Source organism: Centruroides sculpturatus, unplaced genomic scaffold (genome assembly GCF_000671375.1).
Source record: "Centruroides sculpturatus isolate CEXI.00-Female unplaced genomic scaffold, Cexi_2.0 scaffold313, whole genome shotgun sequence".
In the NCBI taxonomy this organism is placed as follows: domain Eukaryota; kingdom Metazoa; phylum Arthropoda; class Arachnida; order Scorpiones; family Buthidae; genus Centruroides; species Centruroides sculpturatus.
The window spans coordinates 191,357-212,727 of NW_019384656.1; the positions used below are offsets into that span (position 1 = coordinate 191,357).

The 21,371-nt window shown below is 28.0% G+C and overlaps 1 protein-coding gene across 1 annotated transcript in view; it reads right to left on the reverse strand.

Annotated features, from left to right (window-relative positions):
• Window positions 1-21,371, reverse strand: part of LOC111626441 (protein argonaute-2-like) — a 119,644-nt gene that overhangs the window by 29,495 nt on the left and 68,778 nt on the right. Inside the window, 8 exon segments of the mRNA XM_023369811.1 lie at window positions 1,444-1,534; window positions 2,842-3,001; window positions 5,646-5,830; window positions 9,702-9,835; window positions 13,204-13,206; window positions 14,118-14,240; window positions 15,785-15,832; window positions 18,516-18,587. Of these exon segments, the coding sequence (XP_023225579.1) occupies window positions 1,444-1,534; window positions 2,842-3,001; window positions 5,646-5,830; window positions 9,702-9,835; window positions 13,204-13,206; window positions 14,118-14,240; window positions 15,785-15,832; window positions 18,516-18,587 (816 nt within the window).

A 21,371-nucleotide genomic window follows, 5' to 3' on the forward strand; every position in this document is an offset into this window, starting at 1 on the left:
AATAATCCATTTAATGGTTAAATTTTACAATTGGGACCCTTCTTTTGCCTCTAAAAGCTCATTTTAGAATTATAGATTCCTCCACACGATACTATCAATAGTGCGGGCGCCGCCATTTTTCTTTCACCGTCGTTCCTAAATTCCTACAAACGGCAGCGCATTCCCGTTGCAGAGCGACCACTATTAACGAATGCGCCCACAAACTGTTACCAGTTGATGATGCTCATGCTGAGATTATCATATAAAATGAATAATCCTCTGGTAAAATATTTACTTAAATAATAAATAAGTATTTTACCTATGAAAAAAATGAATAATAAATCCGATTTAAATAAGGATTTAACATCATCTTTTTTAATTTTTGGAATCTAACCCCCCTTTTCACACTAGTTCTTTGTTCCATATAACATGAATTCACATAACATGGCAATTTTCTGGAATGTAACTCCTGTGTTATACAGAGGTTACCTGTACTAAAATTTCTGAGCTTATATGTCATGCATTATGTCGTTTCCAGAGAATTTTAACATTTCATGAATTGCTTTGAAGTTTGGAACTGTCGAGCTTTTTCACTACGAAAAAAATTTTACCACCAATTGTTTTTCCACTAGTTGTCACATGGTTCTTATTGTTTTCAAGATGACTACAGAAATTTTCTCATGTAATAGAGTAGATGTTGTAATTCATGGTTTTTTAATATTCCTCTCAACCTGCATTGATCTCTTTTTGACATTTTTTTTTCTCAATAAATAAACAAATGTGGTTAGAAATAGAAAATTGAAAGCAGCTGTTTTGTTTTTTGAGATGATCTTTTCTCTTGCTTGCAAAATATTGATTGCTTAAAATTCACAATTGCTTTTCTCATTTGCTTTCACTATTCACTCAGTATAACTTGCTTTGATCCTTTTTTTTTTATTTTTTTGATAGCTTCTAATTTTAATTTGACAGAAACATTCATACATTTTGAAGACATGTTGATTCAAAGATTACATTTTAAATTTATTTATTATAAAAAGACTTTCCAGCCAATTCCATGGCATTGTACTGTAGTGTCTTAAAGCACACACAACTCTTCTCTCCCAACAAATTTTAAAATGTTTTAATGAAAGTTTCCGCAATCACATTGACTGATCAATGATAATTAATCTGTCCACTTGAGATCTAAACAAGCAGAACAGCTTGTTTACATCCCCTTGTCAAATTCATTGCTTTGTTTTATTGCTTGTTTTGCCTGAGTAGTAATTTCAAGGGAAATGGTAGGAAAAAATAAGTATTTTGTTGCAAGTAAATATTCAATAGCAATCAATATTTTAAAATTTATTGACTCAAGTGCTTTCAAAATTTTAGGGACCAAAAACCATGCAATATATCTGAATCCACAATATAACAAGGGGCAACTATTATTTTATTTTAGAACAATGAAATTTTAATTTTAATATTTACCGCAGCAATAGATGGCTTTTTATTGTCACCTGCTGGTGGATGAGTTACGTCAGCTCCCAGAAATATCACAGGTTCATTAAATACTTTTGGCCTTAAAAGATTTATCATAAATATAAATATTTCAATATAAATAAAAAAAAATATAAAACTCAAATGATTGCAAAATGTTTTCTAAGTTGTGTATTCAATAACTTAATATACAATTTTATGGAAAACCATGTAAATAAAATAAAATTAAAAATACATAACACTTTATGAAATTTATAAAATAAAGTTAAGATTAAGTATTTAGGATATCCAAAGACTAACCAATTCTTCTTTCCAGCAAAAATTTTTTAATAATTTAACAAACATAATTAATGATTAATGTTAAGCCTGATTTATAGAACAACATCAAGTCTAAATTCAATTATATGTTGCATTCTATTTTGAAACATCGATTAGTTATACAACTCATAGAACCTTATTCAAAAATTTTTTTGAATTTAGTATACAAAAAGTATACAAAATTCAAAATCCATAAATTTACAGACATTAATAATCACACAACCTATTAATAAAGAATTAGCTCATTATATAAAAGGTCCATAATAAAGTCATAATTAGCCACCATTTTCAAATTTTCCCTGGAGATTGTCATAAAACAACTTGCCACACTGCTGATAACAATTCACAGTCATTGTGATTGATGCAGTTCCTTTTCATTGCCACTTTAAAATCTGTTCTAGAATTTCTATTGCTCTTATATGGTAAATATTATATTTCTATTGAATTAATTCTATTTCTTTGAGTTTTCACCTCTATTTCACTGGCATATATGGCTAATACAGTGTTAGATTTATTTTTCTCAATGTTTACCTGTGCTCTTTTATTCTATTGGTTATTGATCTATTTGTAGAGCTAATATATACCAGACTGCAACCAAATCTTTCATCCATGATTTGGATGCAATATACTCTCAGTACTCCTGATAAATCTGTTATCTTTGTTACTGTGTTATAATTTATACACCATGCTGTTTCATTGATAGTAGAGGTTGACATCTACATGTTAAATCTTTTTTATAATGAGCTAATTCTTCATTAATAAACTGTGTAATTGTATTTGTAAAGTTAAGGATTTGTATTTTTCATTGTCTGAAAAATTTTTTTAAATTTGGTGTATATGTTGTAGAACAATCAGTATTCCAAAATAAAACATAATATATATTATTGTTGACTTCAGGCTTGATGTTGATCTATAAAATCAGGCCAAAAACATTTGTTAATTATTAAAACTTTTTGCCAGAAAAAAGAAATACACACAAATACAGCAAATATACATCCTTTTAACATTATGAATAATTCAAATAAAAACTAATCAATATTAAATATAAAATTTCAAAAAAATTTTAAATACCTGATATTTGGGACAAGTATACTATTTATGCCTCCTAATTTAACATTAATTTTTAAACAAAGATTGGAAAGTGTTTGAGGTGAGGTTTTATTAACATTCTTTGCTTGAACACATTGCGTTGCCATTCCAAGAACAGTGTCACCTACTCTTTTTACTTCCGCTAGAAATAAATACAATATAAAGTTGTTATATAAAACTTTTGATAAATTAATTTCTGTATTACAGTTTAGTAAAATACACAAAATATACAAAGTTATAAATGTAGTAAAATCTCATTTTAATGAATCGCTTAGGCTGCCAAAATTCATCTGTTGTGCGTGAGTTGGAAAGACTCAATGGCCTCATTAAATTTTGGCATTACATTTGGACCAGCATTAGAATGTTCACTTGGTGTCTACTACTCAATCATATCAGCCAGCTGACACTCTTTGTACAATTCTTCAACTGTACCTATCTCAGATATTAAGAAGTACATCAATATCTACAAATTTCTGGAAACACCCAAATATTAACTAAACAATAAAAAAACAAAGTTTATAATAGAAGAAGCTAGAAAAAAATCTGTTATTCTGCATTATGGATCTGATAAAAGGATTTGGAAAGACCTGGAAAAACATCATTTCACAATCTGTTAAAATGAGAATGTATGATATATTTTGTTACACCATATTTTTGCAAAATGACTAGCATGCTGGTCTATCCAGGAAAGACTATGAAATAAGATATTTCCTTATAACAAAAGCCAGCATGCTGGTTTAAGTGAGGTTATACATCCCTTACTAGAGGGCACATTAAAAAAAAAAAAACAAGTTACATGTAAAAATGAACAAGTTTTTACCCTAAAACTGTGAAACTGTCAGCATTAATCAAAAACTGTGATTATATGTTTAATTTCTTCATTATGCCTTCTTCCTAATGTAAAACATTCTTGTTCTTGGAATTATGAAAGTACCTTTTTGTGTGCATTTTATTGTTATTTGATTCAAAAAAGCAAAAATAAACATATTAAATTTAAGAAACTACCTGTAAATTATCTGAGCTTACAGGATTAACATCAGCTTTGTGTGAAATTTGAAAATAAGATGTTATTTTTATAATAGGAGTAGATGGTCAATAGCCCACACTAACTAACCTACTACTACTACTACTACTACTACTACTACTACTACTACTACAATTATTAAGTCATTAATTGTTTTCTTGTCTTCTAAACAAAAACTCTTCTGGATTTTAAGTCAGCCAAATTACATTATTATTATTTTATTGTACTCGAAAGAATGTTTTCTTTAATGTTTAATTAACAGTTAGTTTTGTTAGATATGATTAATTTTATATTTTAGTCACAGTTTAACCGGAATGCTGATCTCCCCCAGTTTTATGCAGCATGCCACTCATTCTGCAAAAGTATGGTAAATGCTCATTATTTTTAAAAACTCCATCATAAATATATAAATAATGAAACTTGTTGTAATATCAAGCATATAAACAATTTATATTATCTGTTTAGGTAACATAAATCTAATATGTTTTATATTAAATAATATTAAAATGATTAAGAATATTAAATTCATATTTACAACAGTTTCATTATAAAAATTACAGAAAACTTTAATTATATATTTAATGCGTAAATCTGAATGTATTTATATTGTATATAAAATTTATTTATATTTTATATAAATAAAAAAAATGTATTTATATTGTATATTGAAAATAGTAAATTATATAATTTACTATTTTCTTCCTGTAGTTAAACTCCCATCAGAATCTGTCACAAGTTATTTTTATAGTATTTTTTTTACAATTTGTAAAATTTTTACTATTATGTAAATATGATTGCCATAGCAGTTAAACAGAAATTTACTTAATTTTTTAATAAAATTTAATGCAAATTATCTGTCTATCTTTGAAATTCAATATGTATAAATTTGTTAACATGCAACATTATTTTTATCACCAAACGAACCATCAGATTATTCATCATGCTTTTGATATTTTAAGGCTAGTAAATAATTAAATAGCTCATTAAATAATATGATAGATCATTTGGTAATTCAAATAAATTAGATTGTTACTTATGTTATATATATAATTTGTTTTTCTTGTATTTTAGAATAAAAAAATCTATTTATTCAGTCTTAAAAAAAGAAATGTTACATTATTTCTAATTATTTTTAAAATATGATACCACAACCAACTTTCCAGAGTGAGTGACATTTTTCATTATAATTGGTATAAACTTAACCAATAAACTTAAGAATTAAATTAAAACTGCAAAAAATATTTACTTTTCAACTTTTTCCATTTATTTTATGAAAATCAAATAAAAAACAAAAGTTGAAATATATTGTTTTTAACTTCTAGAATTGGCATAAATTGAGGTTAAAATATAATTTTCTGACTTGTGTAAAAATTTTTGATCATTTCGCTCTCATTATTGTAACTAAGTTATATTTCAAATTTCTTTACATTCAATATTATATTCAGATTTCCTGGATGGCAAATATAAGAGTATCTCAATATAAAAGTCAAAACAGCCAGAGTTTTATTCAGAAAGAATCCTAAACTAAGACCTATCCAATTGGTGGAGGAAGATACTTGAATGGAATGGCAATTATTTTCTTTAAAAAATAAAAAAATAATTTATTCAATATATGTTGTACTATAGAACTAGAAATTTCCAGAAACTTTTGCATCAACCCAATATTATAAATGCTATATTTTTATGACTAACATTGAGTTTGTAATAGTAAAGTAAGATTTAAAATTAATTATAGTAATATTTTAAATGAAAAGACAATTACCATAAACAGGCGTTTTCCCAGGTAAAACAACAACAACTAACTGAAGTCCTTGGAATGTATTTTTTAAATAACGAAACATTGGTTCAACCTGATCTGGACCTGTAGCATACTTGCAAAAACACGGTTGACCAATAATTGGCATTCCAGCATCACTACTAATTTTTTGAAGCTGCTGTGTAAAGTTTCTAAAATAAAATAATTAATCTGAGTCATTAATTCAATTTATATTATTGACTTATTAGATTGCATTAGTGTTGTTCCATACTTTCTAGAATTATCTTAGCACATGCACTTATACAGATGATAAACATGATTTTATGTTATTAATAGTGTGCAATGTGAATGTGTATGTTTTTCAAACAATTTCAGTTAGTTTTCCTAACAAACATCTGAACAAAAAGACTCTAGTAGCAAAATATTAAAAAAAGATAAAGAAAGGTATGCCTCTCCAAGACAAAATTTAGTGATTGGATTATCTGCAGGAAAAATAAACAACTATAGTTGCTTGCTCCCATGAATCAACCATATATCAAGAACAAAAAAAAAAAAAAATTAGAAATGTAGTAGCATCATCTTACTCTAAAAGAGAAAACTTCAAACAGTGTCAAAGATTTATCAGAAAAAAACAGATCACAAAAAAAAATTATTGTTTTTCTATGGCTAATAAAAGAACTAATCTATTAATCTAGAACAAATATGTTTAAATTCGCACAATGCTTCTGAAGGAGGGTTTCAAAAATTTAAAAGGAATGCTATGCATAATGTAAAGATTGTAGGCAGGAGTCTAAAATTCAAGAGAAAAATTGAATGAACATAATGTTACTATAAACTGTTGTATGACTTCCAAACAAAGACAAAACAAAAATTAATTTTTTTATGAAANGTCTAAAATTATGCAATAATATTTGCAATTATTTTCACATAATGATGATAATTTTATATTTTAATGCTAAAGTTAAATGAGTAAATGTATGATAATTCAAAATTCTAAGCAAAAATATTCCATTGCATTTGAAAATATAAGCAAAAAATTATCAAGTTTTTTTAACTCTGTAAAAAAATGGAAATATACAAACAAAAAGTGTTAAATTATAATTTTAAAAAAATTTACAAGTTCAGAGTTGATTATAAAAAATACTACTTACAACATAAAATATTAAAATTTTTAATAAAATTATCAACTAACAATATTTGAGAAGATTCAGTTTATATTTAAATAATTTATATTAAAAATAGAATCTGATGTTATGTTAAAACTATGATGTTAACAATTCAGATATTACTACTACTTTTTTGCCCAAACAATGCCTAATTACTGGACTGAAGAGGTGGTATTAAATTGCTACAAATTGAAATATTTGTATGACAAACCTTGAATTATAAACCCTTTGCTGAACATTCAATTCATACTTTTGATGAGTAATCTATTTTTACTTGTTTATACAAATATCACACCTGAAAAATTATATTCAATGTATGAATCAAAAATGATTGATATATAAATCAATCAGTAGATATTGAGATAGAACAAAAGCCCATGCAGAACAGAAGCATCCAAATATAGTAAATTATTACTATATTGTAACAAAACAGTTAATTTGTAAATAATAATTCTCTTATATGTATAAATTTGTTAACATGCAACATTATTTTTATCACCAAACGAACCATCAGATTATTCATCATGCTTTTGATATTTTAAGGCTAGTAAATAATTAAATAGCTCATTAAATAATATGATAGATCATTTGGTAATTCAAATAAATTAGATTGTTACTTATGTTATATATATAATTTGTTTTTCTTGTATTTTAGAATAAAAAAATCTATTTATTCAGTCTTAAAAAAAGAAATGTTACATTATTTCTAATTATTTTTAAAATATGATACCACAACCAACTTTCCAGAGTGAGTGACATTTTTCATTATAATTGGTATAAACTTAACCAATAAACTTAAGAATTAAATTAAAACTGCAAAAAATATTTACTTTTCAACTTTTTCCATTTATTTTATGAAAATCAAATAAAAAACAAAAGTTTTATTTAACAAAAGAAATATATTGTTTTTAACTTCTAGAATTGGCATAAATTGAGGTTAAAATATAATTTTCTGACTTGTGTAAAAATTTTTGATCATTTCGCTCTCATTATTGTAACTAAGTTATATTTCANTCAGCAAGAGCCACACATAACTCAAAAAGAGCCGCATTTGCCCATGTCTGATATATATTATATATATACATTCAAGTTTGTAGTCGTATGTCTGAGTTGTTTAACCACTTCAAAGAGTCCTACATACTCTAAAATTACACATATTGTTAGCTATTACATCAAACTTCTTAGAAAAACTCCAATATCTCAAAAAAGTCAAGCATTTTATTATGTAAAATTGGTATAGCCAAGAACGATGCATCTGCAATTCTTAAACCTCATGAACAGTTTATACTGTAGTATTGTCTATCATTAATTTATAATAAACATATTAAATTATGATGTTATAACTGGTTTATATTATTTAATTCTCAATCACAAAAATTTTTTACAAAATGATTGCACAACATCCTTTCAAACAGTTTGCTATTTTCCATTACAGCAAAAAAATTAAAGCACATGCTAAAGTAGGTAGGCTTAAAATAAATAAATAAAAATTTGGACTACCAGACATCAATTTTTGAAAATGTGGCAATGCAAAAACATGTTTAAAGACAGTAAAAAGATGGTGATCAAAAAGAAATATTTGATTAAAAGCTATTTGAAAAATGTCAAGGTCAGATGTAAAACAAAAGCAGAAAACAACTAACATTTGTCAGCTTATAAAATACTTCTATTGGATAAAACTTGAGTTGTGTATTCTTATATTTCTCAATCTATACAGTTTACATATTTCTTTATAACTTCAATTCAATTTTCATACAATACATCATTGGTATAGAACCATAAGTGACTAACTCAGGCATGGCCAACATACGGCCCGTCTAATGAATTTATGCGGCCTGCAATTAATCTCTCAACATAAGATACTCAAGTCCAAATAGCTTGATGAAATATTCTGATGCCTTAAAAATAAAATAAAATAAAAGGTCAACAACTCACTGTGCGTTTAGAGTTAACTTCCATTACAAATCTCTTAAGTACAGTGTAGAATGTTGATAATGCATGATAATGTGAAAAATGTATCTGTAATCTCTATGTACAATTTAGTCTCTACGGGGTGACACCACAATGAGATCTTGCACCACATCAAAATCTTCCTAGGGCAGCCTCTGGTTCGACCCGTGAAAAAAGTTCTCTTTCCAATTTGGCCCAGGGGGAAAAAACTGTTGTCCACGCCTGGGCTAACTGTTGGAACCACAATTTTCAGAATACAGAATTTGAAAATTGGATCAATCAAAAGTAGAAAATTTTTGATGGATGATTGCCCATTGAAATTTTGCTATATTATTTAATTGTTTAGAATTTTACACAGTTGATTAAGGTCCACAATAGAACATGCTAAACAAAATAGGAATATTCAATAATAGGAATTATTGAAAAATTACAAAATTTAGTGTTAGCCATTTATGGTTTTATACGTGTGATACATAAATATACTTATAACAGTATTTTTTAATGCTAATACAAAGAATAGGTACATATGCTAGTCTGATATAAACATTTCAAAAATTTGAAAAATAAAATCTTCATTTTTATTTCTATCATGCATTCAACAGTTTCTTTATATCATGTCTTTATAACATATGATTTGGTAACTGAAATTCACTTTTTACATTTGTGGATTCTTGTGTTATGTTTAAAATACTACTAGCTATCTAATAGCACATGTTATTCAACAACAAAACTTTTATTTTTTCATTTAATAATTATTTTTATGTATAGTAATTTAAACTATATTTACAATATTTTCTTACATAAACAAAATGTATTTCATAAAGATGCTTTAAAAGTAACACATTAATTATATAGTAATATATTACTTAAATTACAGATTTATAGAAAATTAAAATTATTATTTTAATAATAATAAAAATTATTGTAAAAATTAAATTAAAAATACCTTAGAGCATCTTCTCTACAAGAACGTTGTGGAGCAAAACAAGCTATTGCCCAAACTCTAATTTCGACTCCTGTATGAAATTGTTTTCCTCTCATATCCCATACACCCTGATTGGGAATGGCTTGTTGTTTGGTCTATTAAAAAAGTATGATTTATGAAAAAATATAAATAAATATTAACAAGAATATGATATAGAAAGAAGTAATTACTCACATTCTATAAGAGATGACAAAACAAGGTGATGGGATTATTCAGGTATGAAATAAAAGAAAACACTTAAAATATAGTTAACAAATGTTAACAGAATATTCAAAAATCTATTGTTTATAATTTATATTCATTTTAAGAACTTATATTAACATTTTTGCAAAGCTATTATTAACATGGAAAGTTGATAAATTATATTTGCAGGAAAACAAGTACTCCCAACTTAATTTTATATATTGTAAGCATCATTCATAGGATTTTAATGGAAAAGTTGGTTGCAATATTGGAAGGTACCCCCTATAACACCATTGATTATTCCGTTTTATATTAATTCCATGTTGTAGAAGTCACTTAGATTTTACAAATATGTGTGCCGGGCTGTGAACGGCTCACATATTTGTAAAATCTAAGTGACTCGTACAACATGGAATTCATATAAAACGGAATAATCAACAGTGTTATAGGGAGGACGACTGTATGTGCAAGATGGGTCCTGTGACATGGCGGCAAGCTGGTATGACAGGGGCATATAAAAACTGCCACAGTGCCTACAAAAATGCATCGACTGAAATGGTGATTATGTAGAAAAATAGATAAGTGTTACAGGAAACCTTACTTTTGGGATTACCCATGTATGTATTTTTTTTACACCATTATATTAATGCCCTTAATAATGTATTAATAAACTGCTAATAATGCTCATCCATATTTCTTGACACAATTTTAATAAGAGAGGGCTGTAGTTATCAGCTATGGTTTTTCTGTCCTGTTTTAGTATTAGGATCTGATTATAATGAAACATGCTATACTTTCACTCCATTTACTAGTCACTAAGTGTTAATGTTAGTGTATATATTTGATTTCTATACAAATATCACTATTTCTATCTACTCTTAAATTCAATTATTCATAAATGAATCAGTTAATACTTGAGATCTGAACTGATAATATATTGACCTTTTAGCAAAAAATTATTTCTTATAATCTTCAATATTTGACTTTCAAATCAAACAATTCAAATTTCAAAAATATATTTTTATAGTCTAAGGCAAATTATTAAGCAAGACCATAAAAAATTTAAAGTGAAGTCGAGGGCTGACTATAATTTTATAGTGAATCATAATGAAACAACCTCAATGTTAAAATAATTTCCTTAAAAATAATAAAACTCAAATAAAATTTGAAGAATAATATAAAACGTTTTATATTCTATTCAATTTTCAGTAGTAATTAAAAATATGTAATAATAAAAATCATCTGAAACTGGATAATAAAAATCATCTGAAACTGGATAATAAAAATCATCAAAACATTTAACAAAACACTACATGATTTAAAGTACTGTACATAAATTATTTACTATTGTAACATGTTATGGAGAAAAATGCATCTATTTCGTACTTTATATCATTTACATGAAAATCTTTAGTATTGCTTTTAAATGCTCAACTATTATTTTACAGTGTCCATAAATGTTCTTTCCTAGTTTGATATGTTATTATTCAGCATTACTGCAAAATATACTTATGAACTAAACATCAATTGAAAAAATTCTTCAAAAAAATGTTTGGATATAAACAAAATAATTAGTTAAATTCAATGAGTATCATGAAGAGCTGGAATGATATATTATATTCAATTTGTTCCTACACATTGCACAGCATTTCATAATAAATCTGGCACAGGAGAACATTTATGTCTTCAATTGTCTAACAATAATGGAGGATCCATAGCTGTTGTTCTTTGTAAAAACCCATATCCACCATGGCTGAATGGATAAAACCACTGGTAGTCAGTTGAGGATTCACACCTCACTAACAGGATAGTCATATGGAGTTTCAGATTTCCTTCAAGTGTCTAACACCTGAATAGGGACCAGTTTCCTATAAAAATCCTGCCAAGAGATACTTCACCCACATTGGCACATAGCCCATGTGTTGCATTGCTTTATACCATCAATCCAATCCTTTATATATATTGATTCTGTTTTATAATTCCCACGTCATTGGTGTGAGCAGCACAATGATGTGGGAAAAAGCTGCATGCACAATGGCAAAAAAAGATGGCTAACCAACTGTCTGTTCGTGAATGACAGCAGCTTTCTACATTTTATGAGATGTAGAAATAAGCAGTTTCCATGAAGAGAAAGTGATATAAGGTAAAGGGACATCACACCATAATACATCCGGAAACAATCAAGAATTGTCATCTGAAGCTAATGACCACAAGTTCAGTTGCAGAGGAACAGACAAGTTGCATATCATGATCTGGGGAAAACATGTTGTTAGTGGATGGCAAAGGTGCCTATGTTGAATTTTAAAGTATGCTCTGTATTTCCATTTAATAAGATATATGTCAAATAATTTTCACATTCTGTTAGAAATATATAAATTATAGTGATGCCTAGTTACTTTCTACCCATCCAGTAGCTGTGAATGGCTCACGTATTTGTAAAATCTAAGTGACTCGTACAACATGGAATTCATATAAAATGGAATTATCAACAGTGTTATAGGAGTCGACTGTACAACCTCTCATTATTGTGGAAATATGCTGAGCACATCTTGTTTGTAATGTTCTCTCTAATTTTGACATTAACTATCCACAGCTATCATTGTGGATTTGATAAAGACCAGTTCATACAACTTACATTACCACAAACAAAATTTAACAATTCTTTCGAATTAATTTTTGTTTAAATAACTGTTTTGACAGAGTATAACTGAAATGACAAAATCATAAAGAATATTTACAAATACCTTGTATATTCACAACAGAAATACAGGTTTAATTTGTTTTGCATTTAATTATATATATAAATATATACAGGATGGATGGAAAATTGCTATAATTTTTGTATTAATAATGCAATCACAATAAAATGTGTGCGCACATGTAATAATCATTAGAGTTTTATAATTCCCACGTCATTGGTGTGAGCAGCACAATGATGTGGGAAAAAGCTGCATGCACAATGGCAAAAAAAGATGGCTAACCAACTGTCTGTTCGTGAATGACAGCAGCTTTCTACATTTTATGAGATGTAGAAATAAGCAGTTTCCATGAAGAGAAAGTGATATAAGGTAAAGGGACATCACACCATAATACATCCGGAAACAATCAAGAATTGTCATCTGAAGCTAATGACCACAAGTTCAGTTGCAGAGGAACAGACAAGTTGCATATCATGATCTGGGGAAAACATGTTGTTAGTGGATGGCAAAGGTGCCTATGTTGAATTTTAAAGTATGCTCTGTATTTCCATTTAATAAGATATATGTCAAATAATTTTCACATTCTGTTAGAAATATATAAATTATAGTGATGCCTAGTTACTTTCTACCCATCCAGTAGCTATTGTTAATTTTAAATTTTCTGTTTGGGCAATATAATAGCAAATTTAGTTTATGTATTACAAATAGTTCAGGAGTTTCAGAAAGACCCAGTACCAGAAAAGTGTGGTCCCAAAATTATGTAATCTATAATCATTCCATCATCGAGTACTGTACATATGATTTTGGATAACACTTCTCTCAAGATTCAGCCAATTTTATTTATTTGACTTATTCTCTCTCTGTCTCATAAGACTAATTTCTGACTGAATGGAGACAACTATTAAACATCAATACTATAAAACTGATAGATACAATACATATGTTATTTTTCAAACTTCAATCTTTATATAAATAAACATTAATATTTCTTCTTATTTTCAATTAAAGAAATTGCTTCACCTTTATTATAATTTTTAAATCATAACTATAATTTTTGCTCATTTGTCAAATTTGAATACAAATCAACACAAATAAAGACATGTCACATTCACAGATTTAATATTTTATTTACTATATCTGATAATTATTCAAACTAATAAAACACTTTCCATGAAATTTCTAATCTATTTAGGCTTTTTATAGTGTTTTGCACAAAAATTTTGTATTATTAGCTAATAGAATGAAAGCACAATCATCTATTGATACAATGTTTTTGTTTGGACTAACAACAATTTTAACTTTTTGAAACTGAAAATTATTTCATTTCTTAATAGAATTTATATATAATTTCATAATTATTTAAAAATATTTTTCTATTAGACTATCTTACAATCTAATTGATTTTATAACCATTCCACATATTTATTGAAATCTAAAATACATTTTTAGACTGAATGCATTATTCTAACTGATTAACAACATAATAAAAACTTACCCGTCCTCCATACTGCAATTTAGGAGGAGGCAATATTCTTCCTCTCACTTCCATCATAGTATTACTGATAGATAAACCAAATTCTCTAACATATTTATCATTATTAAAATCTGCTTTCCGAACCTAAAAAGAGAAATTGAATTAATATACACTCCTCAAAAGTGAAATTACAATGCCATGAAGGAATGCACATAGGCTACACGTACATTGCAGGACAGGTAGAAGGGACAGATATGCAAATGATAAAAAGAATAAAGATATGCAACAGACACCTGTTTAATTAGTAATGAATATGGTCCCCTCAAGCAGCTATATAGGCCACTTTACGATAAGGCAAACTATCAATGTGGCAATTAATGAGTGTCTGAGGTACCTCTTGCCAAGCTATCTCCACTACGATGTATATGTCATCTAAGGTATTTGGCAGTGGTCCCCGGTGCACCTCACATCAGACAAGGTCCCACAGGTGTTCGATGGGAGAATAAGAGATCAGATGAGGCTGCCGGCCAGGAATGGATGTAAATTACATTCAGGCTGATGAGAGTTCACCATGTAATGTGCAGTCAGGCATTGTCTTGTTAGAACATTGTGTCAGGTGCAGCCTGCACCAGTGGCCAAACCACAGACCTCACAATTCTCGTGGCATGTTGGTCTGCTGTCACAGCACCAGAAATGTGCAACAGGGCTGTCCACTGATCAAACATGATGCCTGATGTGGAGCCAATGTGATACTTGGAGAAAAGACTGGCACATAGCATTCCCCAGAATACTGCCACACCCATCATTCCTCCACAAACAGAAGTGGGATTCACCTGTAAACAATACTCAATGCTATTCAGTGGTCCAGTTGTGATGACAATAACCACTGTGCCAGGTGTGCAAGCCCTGTGGTTAATGGCATTCCTACTGATGACTGCCATGCATGCAGTTTGACTTCATATTACCTGTTGTGAATGGTTTGGTTTGGATGGACACATATGCACCCATGGTGACAGGTGACTTTGGATGTCACATGCTGTGATAAATGGGTCCTGACAAGCTGTTCAGCAAATCTCCAGAAAAAATCCACTCCTTCTTTGGTGTGTTTGTAGATGTTCCAGCATCTATCATGTTGCACATTGCTGGGTGGTACTCAAGTCATGCCCAACTCAGTTTGTCGTGGCAACTGCATACACTGACAAACCAAAATTGTGCAGCTTCATGATACAGTCTTGTTCTTCAGCTGTTAACTGGTGGTATTCAGCTTACTGTCATTTTCTATGCTTCTTTGAAAGTTCAGTTCATTTAAACCATCACTGATAACATTTATGGCCCAAATCAGCTGCTAGTGTTATAGCCCAAAACTAGATACCACATGATCCAATGCATATGCAAACTTAATCATTTGCATATCTCCATCACCTCTACTGGTTCTGCAATTTTCATGTGATGATGTACATTCCTTAATGGTGTTACAATTTCACTTTTGAGGAGTATGTAAATAAACTATTTCAAAAATATATAAAAAAATGCAATATAACAGTAGTTTAATTAATATATAAAACATAACAATACTTTGTATTTATAGTTCTTATTTATTAACAAACATTCTCCAGAAAAGTTATTTATAACACCATATCTATCATGTAAAATAAATTTTATGAAATCTGGCATACTAAATCTCTTACCAAATTGTTAATTTCTCTTTCACGATCTGGGGCTGATCTAGCTGTTGCCTAAGAAAAAAAATTAATTATTAATTGAAATTCAGTTGATAACGAATGAATAAATGTATGTATGTATTTATTGTAAGATATATACATGTCTATGGCAACCACCCACGGTTCCTTAAAAAGTAGTCTTTTAGACAGGTGGTCGTCCAATACAAGCGGTGCTGTAATACCGTATTTCTGTACATATTTTGCACACTTTTTAGCCATTTCTACTAAGCAAAACTCGAGGTGAGCAAAAATAAGCGAATTTTTTCAACGATAGGGTATTGGATATTGGTATTGTATTTTATTCTTATCGGATAACTCGATTTACAGGAGTCGTCGTGATTTTATAAAACAGATTTAATACCAATATTTTAAAGATTAATACAATAGTCCCATTTTCTTGATTATAATGCACACTTTCTTTTTTCTGACTTAATTAATTCAACTCGTAACTGAGGAGTGAACAAAAACAACCGTGTATTATGTCATTGATATACAAGCGCATTGTATCTCTACCTCACTTTGGTTTCATTAGTTTCATTCATTAGTTTAATCTTATTTTAACTTTAAAAATACTGTATTTTTTAATATTTAATATTTTCTTAAGTACAATAAGAAAAATTATTAATTAATAATAAAATGCGATTGTCATTGCAGAATCAAAAAAGGAAGGCTGCCTGTAAAACTGATTTTTGCATTAATGCGTTTATTTTTTTTTAATATTTTGCGTGCAAAAATTACTTGGATATTATTTTTCTAAAAATAACATGAAAATAAGGTAGGTTGATACAGAAATTATGTATTGCACACGTACTGTATACGAGCTTCAAAATAAATAAATAAATAAATAAAAATAAATTTTATCAAACAATGAGATCAGCCAATTAATTGTATCATGTACAATATTTTACACTCCCAAGGAAAATACTGTAGGTCTACGGTAAAATCGAGTTCTTTTCCCAGTTAAACTTCGCCGCTAATTGCTGTTGTGATAACTTTAACACAATCTTCTAACAACAGCACTTTGCATTTCTTTCATTTTTCAGACAATTTCAAACAAACTGAAATGAATTTCCTTTGTTGCTAGACAAATTCATTAACACCTGCACCTAATTTGAAGGGCGGGAGATGTGCCCGAGGTGGGTTTGAATGAGAGTTTAGACCAGTGTTTCCCAACCTTTTTTGTGCTATGCCCCACTTAAGCCTTTCTAAAATTCTTATGCCTTCCTAACATATACAGTGGCTATAACATATACAGTTAGACCAGATATATTCGCAGAAGTGGCCGCTTATTACAGTTGTTGTATGTTGTTTCGGATAAAAAAAATCGATGCCAGCGATTGCGTTACACAGGTGGTTGTTTAATACAGATAACTTAAACAAAGACTCTATGGATAAACTATTCGGTGCCATAAATTTTTTTTGCCTGTTTTGACAGGTGACCTTCGAATGCAGGTGGTCACCTAAGCAGTTTCCACTGTATATACACATACACACACACACAAATTGTTTTATATATATATAACAATTTGAAGTTATGAATGCACACACAAAGTTACATACACGACTGAAAAGTTATAACATTCAGTTAAGATTCATTTCATACTTTTAAACTGCATAGCACACTAAATTACCATCCTCTATTTTTTTTAACTGAAAAAAGTAAGATTATTATTTGTTTTTTTAATGTTTTTTAAAATGAAACACAATTGGATTTGTCTGTCTCAAATATGTTTACTTAAAAACCACTTTATCTTGAAATTAGTTTTCCTCCTGCATTTTCAGCATTTTTCATGTTTATCTCATGTAATTTTCTTCCAAAGCATTATATCTCAAATTATGGACTGAAGTGTCAATTATAAATTTAAAGCTCAGCAACTACATTCTGATAGTATAAACTGAAGTTGAGAAATAGCTCTTGCAATACAGTATATAGCTGCAATTAACACTGTTTTTCTCTGATTGGCTGAGTTTGGCTTGAGTATTATTGGTTGAAGAGTCATGCATCAGAAACTATTGACACTATTTCTATTAAGGTATGTCAAAAATGTTTTATTTATACCTGATACAAGTCTGTACTATACTTGTTATTGTATTAATAAGATATCATACCTCTAATCAAACTTATTACTGTTTACTGTGTAGGACCCTTTATATCTCAAAACCTCTTCATTTCAATTTTTTTTCTTGTTCTGTGAGATTAACATAGACAGGTTCAACAGTATAAATCATGTCTGAATATAATAACTTAATAAAAAGTAATAATTTTCAGAAATATTTCTGAATGTAATAGGAATGTATAATTGTACATACAAAATGAATACGTGATTTATAGCTTGCAAATATTTTCAAGTGCACTTTACTTCTTTTAAAATAAGTTAAGAATAAAAAAAATAAAAAGATAACTTTAAACTGAATACATGCCAGTGTTATAAATTCAATATCTTGAATAAAATGTTAAAACAAATGTAAATTTAATAGTTTTATAAAAGAACAGTTTCATACATGAATGAAATTCTAAAACTTAATTTTTCTTTTAGTGCCAAATTCACTCTATTCACTTTATTTCAATACAATATTAATTTTAAAAACTCATTTGGTAATTTTATTCTGTTATTTCCATCAAATCTGAAACATTAAACTTATCAAAATAAAAGTAAAAAAAATCAACTTTTATCACTTATTTAGAATAATTACTTACTTTAATCATTGTTGAAGTCTGCATGTCAGTTAATTTTTTAATGCACCTCTGACCAGCTACAATATTGCAAACCTAACAATAATAGCAAAAGTTAGTTAATCACTATCAACATATACATTCATAAAAGCTATCTAAAACAATAACAACACAATTAAAATTATTGTAATCTATTTTCAAAATATTCAAATCTTTCAAAAAATCTAATTCAAATTATGATAATTTCAATAAGGAGAGGAAATACAATTAAGAAATAGAATTTCATAATAAGATTTAATTGATATAGTATAAACATACTTCTTAACTGAAATCTTTTAAAATAAATTTATTTGAAATTCAAATCTATTTGTCTGTATGCTTATATAATATACATATAGAAGCAAAAGCAAATTGAAATATTTTTCCAATTTAAACAACTTCCATCAAATTCGTGTCTTATTTCTGTAATACATTATAAAAATAACTTTACAGTAATTATTCTATTGTCTAGCAAAATCTAAATATAAAAATACTGATTCAAAATAAGAAAAACTATTATTTCTATTTGTATAAATTCAAAATACAATAATAAACATTAAGATATTAAAATAACTGCATTTATAGATAGCTCTAACATAAAGCTAGATATGTATAGCAGGTCACTACCATAAGCATGTTCAAAGATCCCTTGCATAAATTGAAATTTGCATTATGTAGCAAAATCCCATTAATTATTAAGTACTTCATAAACAAGCCTACCTATCACATATATTTTTTATATAAAATAAAACAAATACCAGTAAACACTATATTAACAATAAATAGCATGATACCATAAATCATAAAAATACCTTTAAAAAACCTTAATATTCTCTATCTCTCATGTTTACAAATTTGTATAAATGAGACAAAGAGAACCACTGATATCATATGGACATGATGTATTACAAATGAGAATACCAGACAGCAATGTTGTCAGTAGGCATTCTCCACAATATCTACTTCAAGAGTAATGAATTTTTTAAAAAAATTCAGTTTTTCTGTTATTTCATATCTGCAAATACATGCCAATTTCTCAGTATCTGCATTTTACTCCTATGGCAGTTAAATTATGCAGGAGTAGCAGCACTACCAGACAAAGACTGAGGTAGGTCCTAGTGTTTTAACGCAAAACAAAAATGAGTTATTTTTATTCTGGGAACGCATTATTATGAGCATGAATGAGCAAGATGCTGCAAGACTTCTCACACTTCTTGGAAAATGGCACAGATTTAGCATTCAATTAAGAATTTTTATTTTACATATTTTCTATTTTTTTTTCAGATTGCCAATATTGTAAACCTAAAACCATGTGTCAAGTCTGCATAACATGAGTCCTACTATATCTGACAAAAACTCACGAATTTAATGCATGTTTTTACATTTATTTATTTGTTTCTTCTATATCAAAAGATATAGGTTTATTCCTTAATTAAAAATTTTAAAATTAAAAATAAAACAAACCAAAAGTAAATTTATTTTCTGTTTAACTTTAAACTGAAAAAGCAAATTTTTAATCTATTAAATATTTATGACAACAGATACTTATAGTAGCTCAAAATTCATTTTTTTAATTATGCTTTATTTTTAAATTTTTTGTATAATAGCTAAATATTTTATATAAATAATGACAATATATTTAATAAATACAAAATTTTCAATTCTTAAATATTTTTAGTTATATAATTATTTGCATATTTACAAAACAATTAACAAAAACAACAGTAACAGGTAAGAGATTAAACAATTTTTAACACTTACCTTATACATTCTCTAATCAATTTATATTATTGACTTATTAGATTGCATTAGTGTTGTTCCATACTTTCTAGAATTATCTTAGCACATGCACTTATACAGATGATAAACATGATTTTATGTTATTAATAGTGTGCAATGTGAATGTGTATGTTTTTCAAACAATTTTAGTTAGTTTTCCTAACAAACATCTGAACAAAAAGACTCTAGTAGCAAAATATTAAAAAAAGATAAAGAAAGGTATGCCTCTCCAAGACAAAATTTAGTGATTGGATTATCTGCAGGAAAAATAAACAACTATAGTTGCTTGCTCCCATGAATCAACCATATATCAAGAACAAAAAAAAAAAAAAAAATTAGAAATGTAGTAGCATCATCTTACTCTAAAAGAGAAAACTTCAAACAGTGTCAAAGATTTATCAGAAAAAAACAGATCACAAAAAAAAATTATTGTTTTTCTATGGCTAATAAAAGAACTAATCTATTAATCTAGAACAAATATGTTTAAATTCGCACAATGCTTCTGAAGGAGGGTTTCAAAAATTTAAAAGGAATGCTATGCATAATGTAAAGATTGTAGGCAGGAGTCTAAAATTCAAGAGAAAAATTGAATGAACATAATGTTACTATAAACTGTTGTATGACTTCCAAACAAAGACAAAACAAAAATTAATTTTTTTATGAAACTAAAACAAGTACATTCAAGATATAATAATTATTTTTTAATTTTTACTTGAAATAAAATAAAAAATTTCTTTAGAAAATAAAATCACATTTTCATACAATTATATATTTTTTCAATGTATTTATCTTTTCTATATTTGTTGCGGGGGAGTGTCTCGACTGTCGAAGGTGTTGGCGCGATAATCTCAGGAGAAGAGTTGATACAACATATTGTGATAATGATTCACTTTTGGAGGGAAATATTACCTCAATTTAAGCGGAAGTATAACAAATATTCTTCTTGGCTGGTAATAGTATACCTATTACTTATTTCTGGTATAGAACCTAATCCAGGACCTCTGCCTAGATCTCCTCAACGTGGCGGCCACACAGATATGCAAAAGAAGGGGCGTGGGAGGC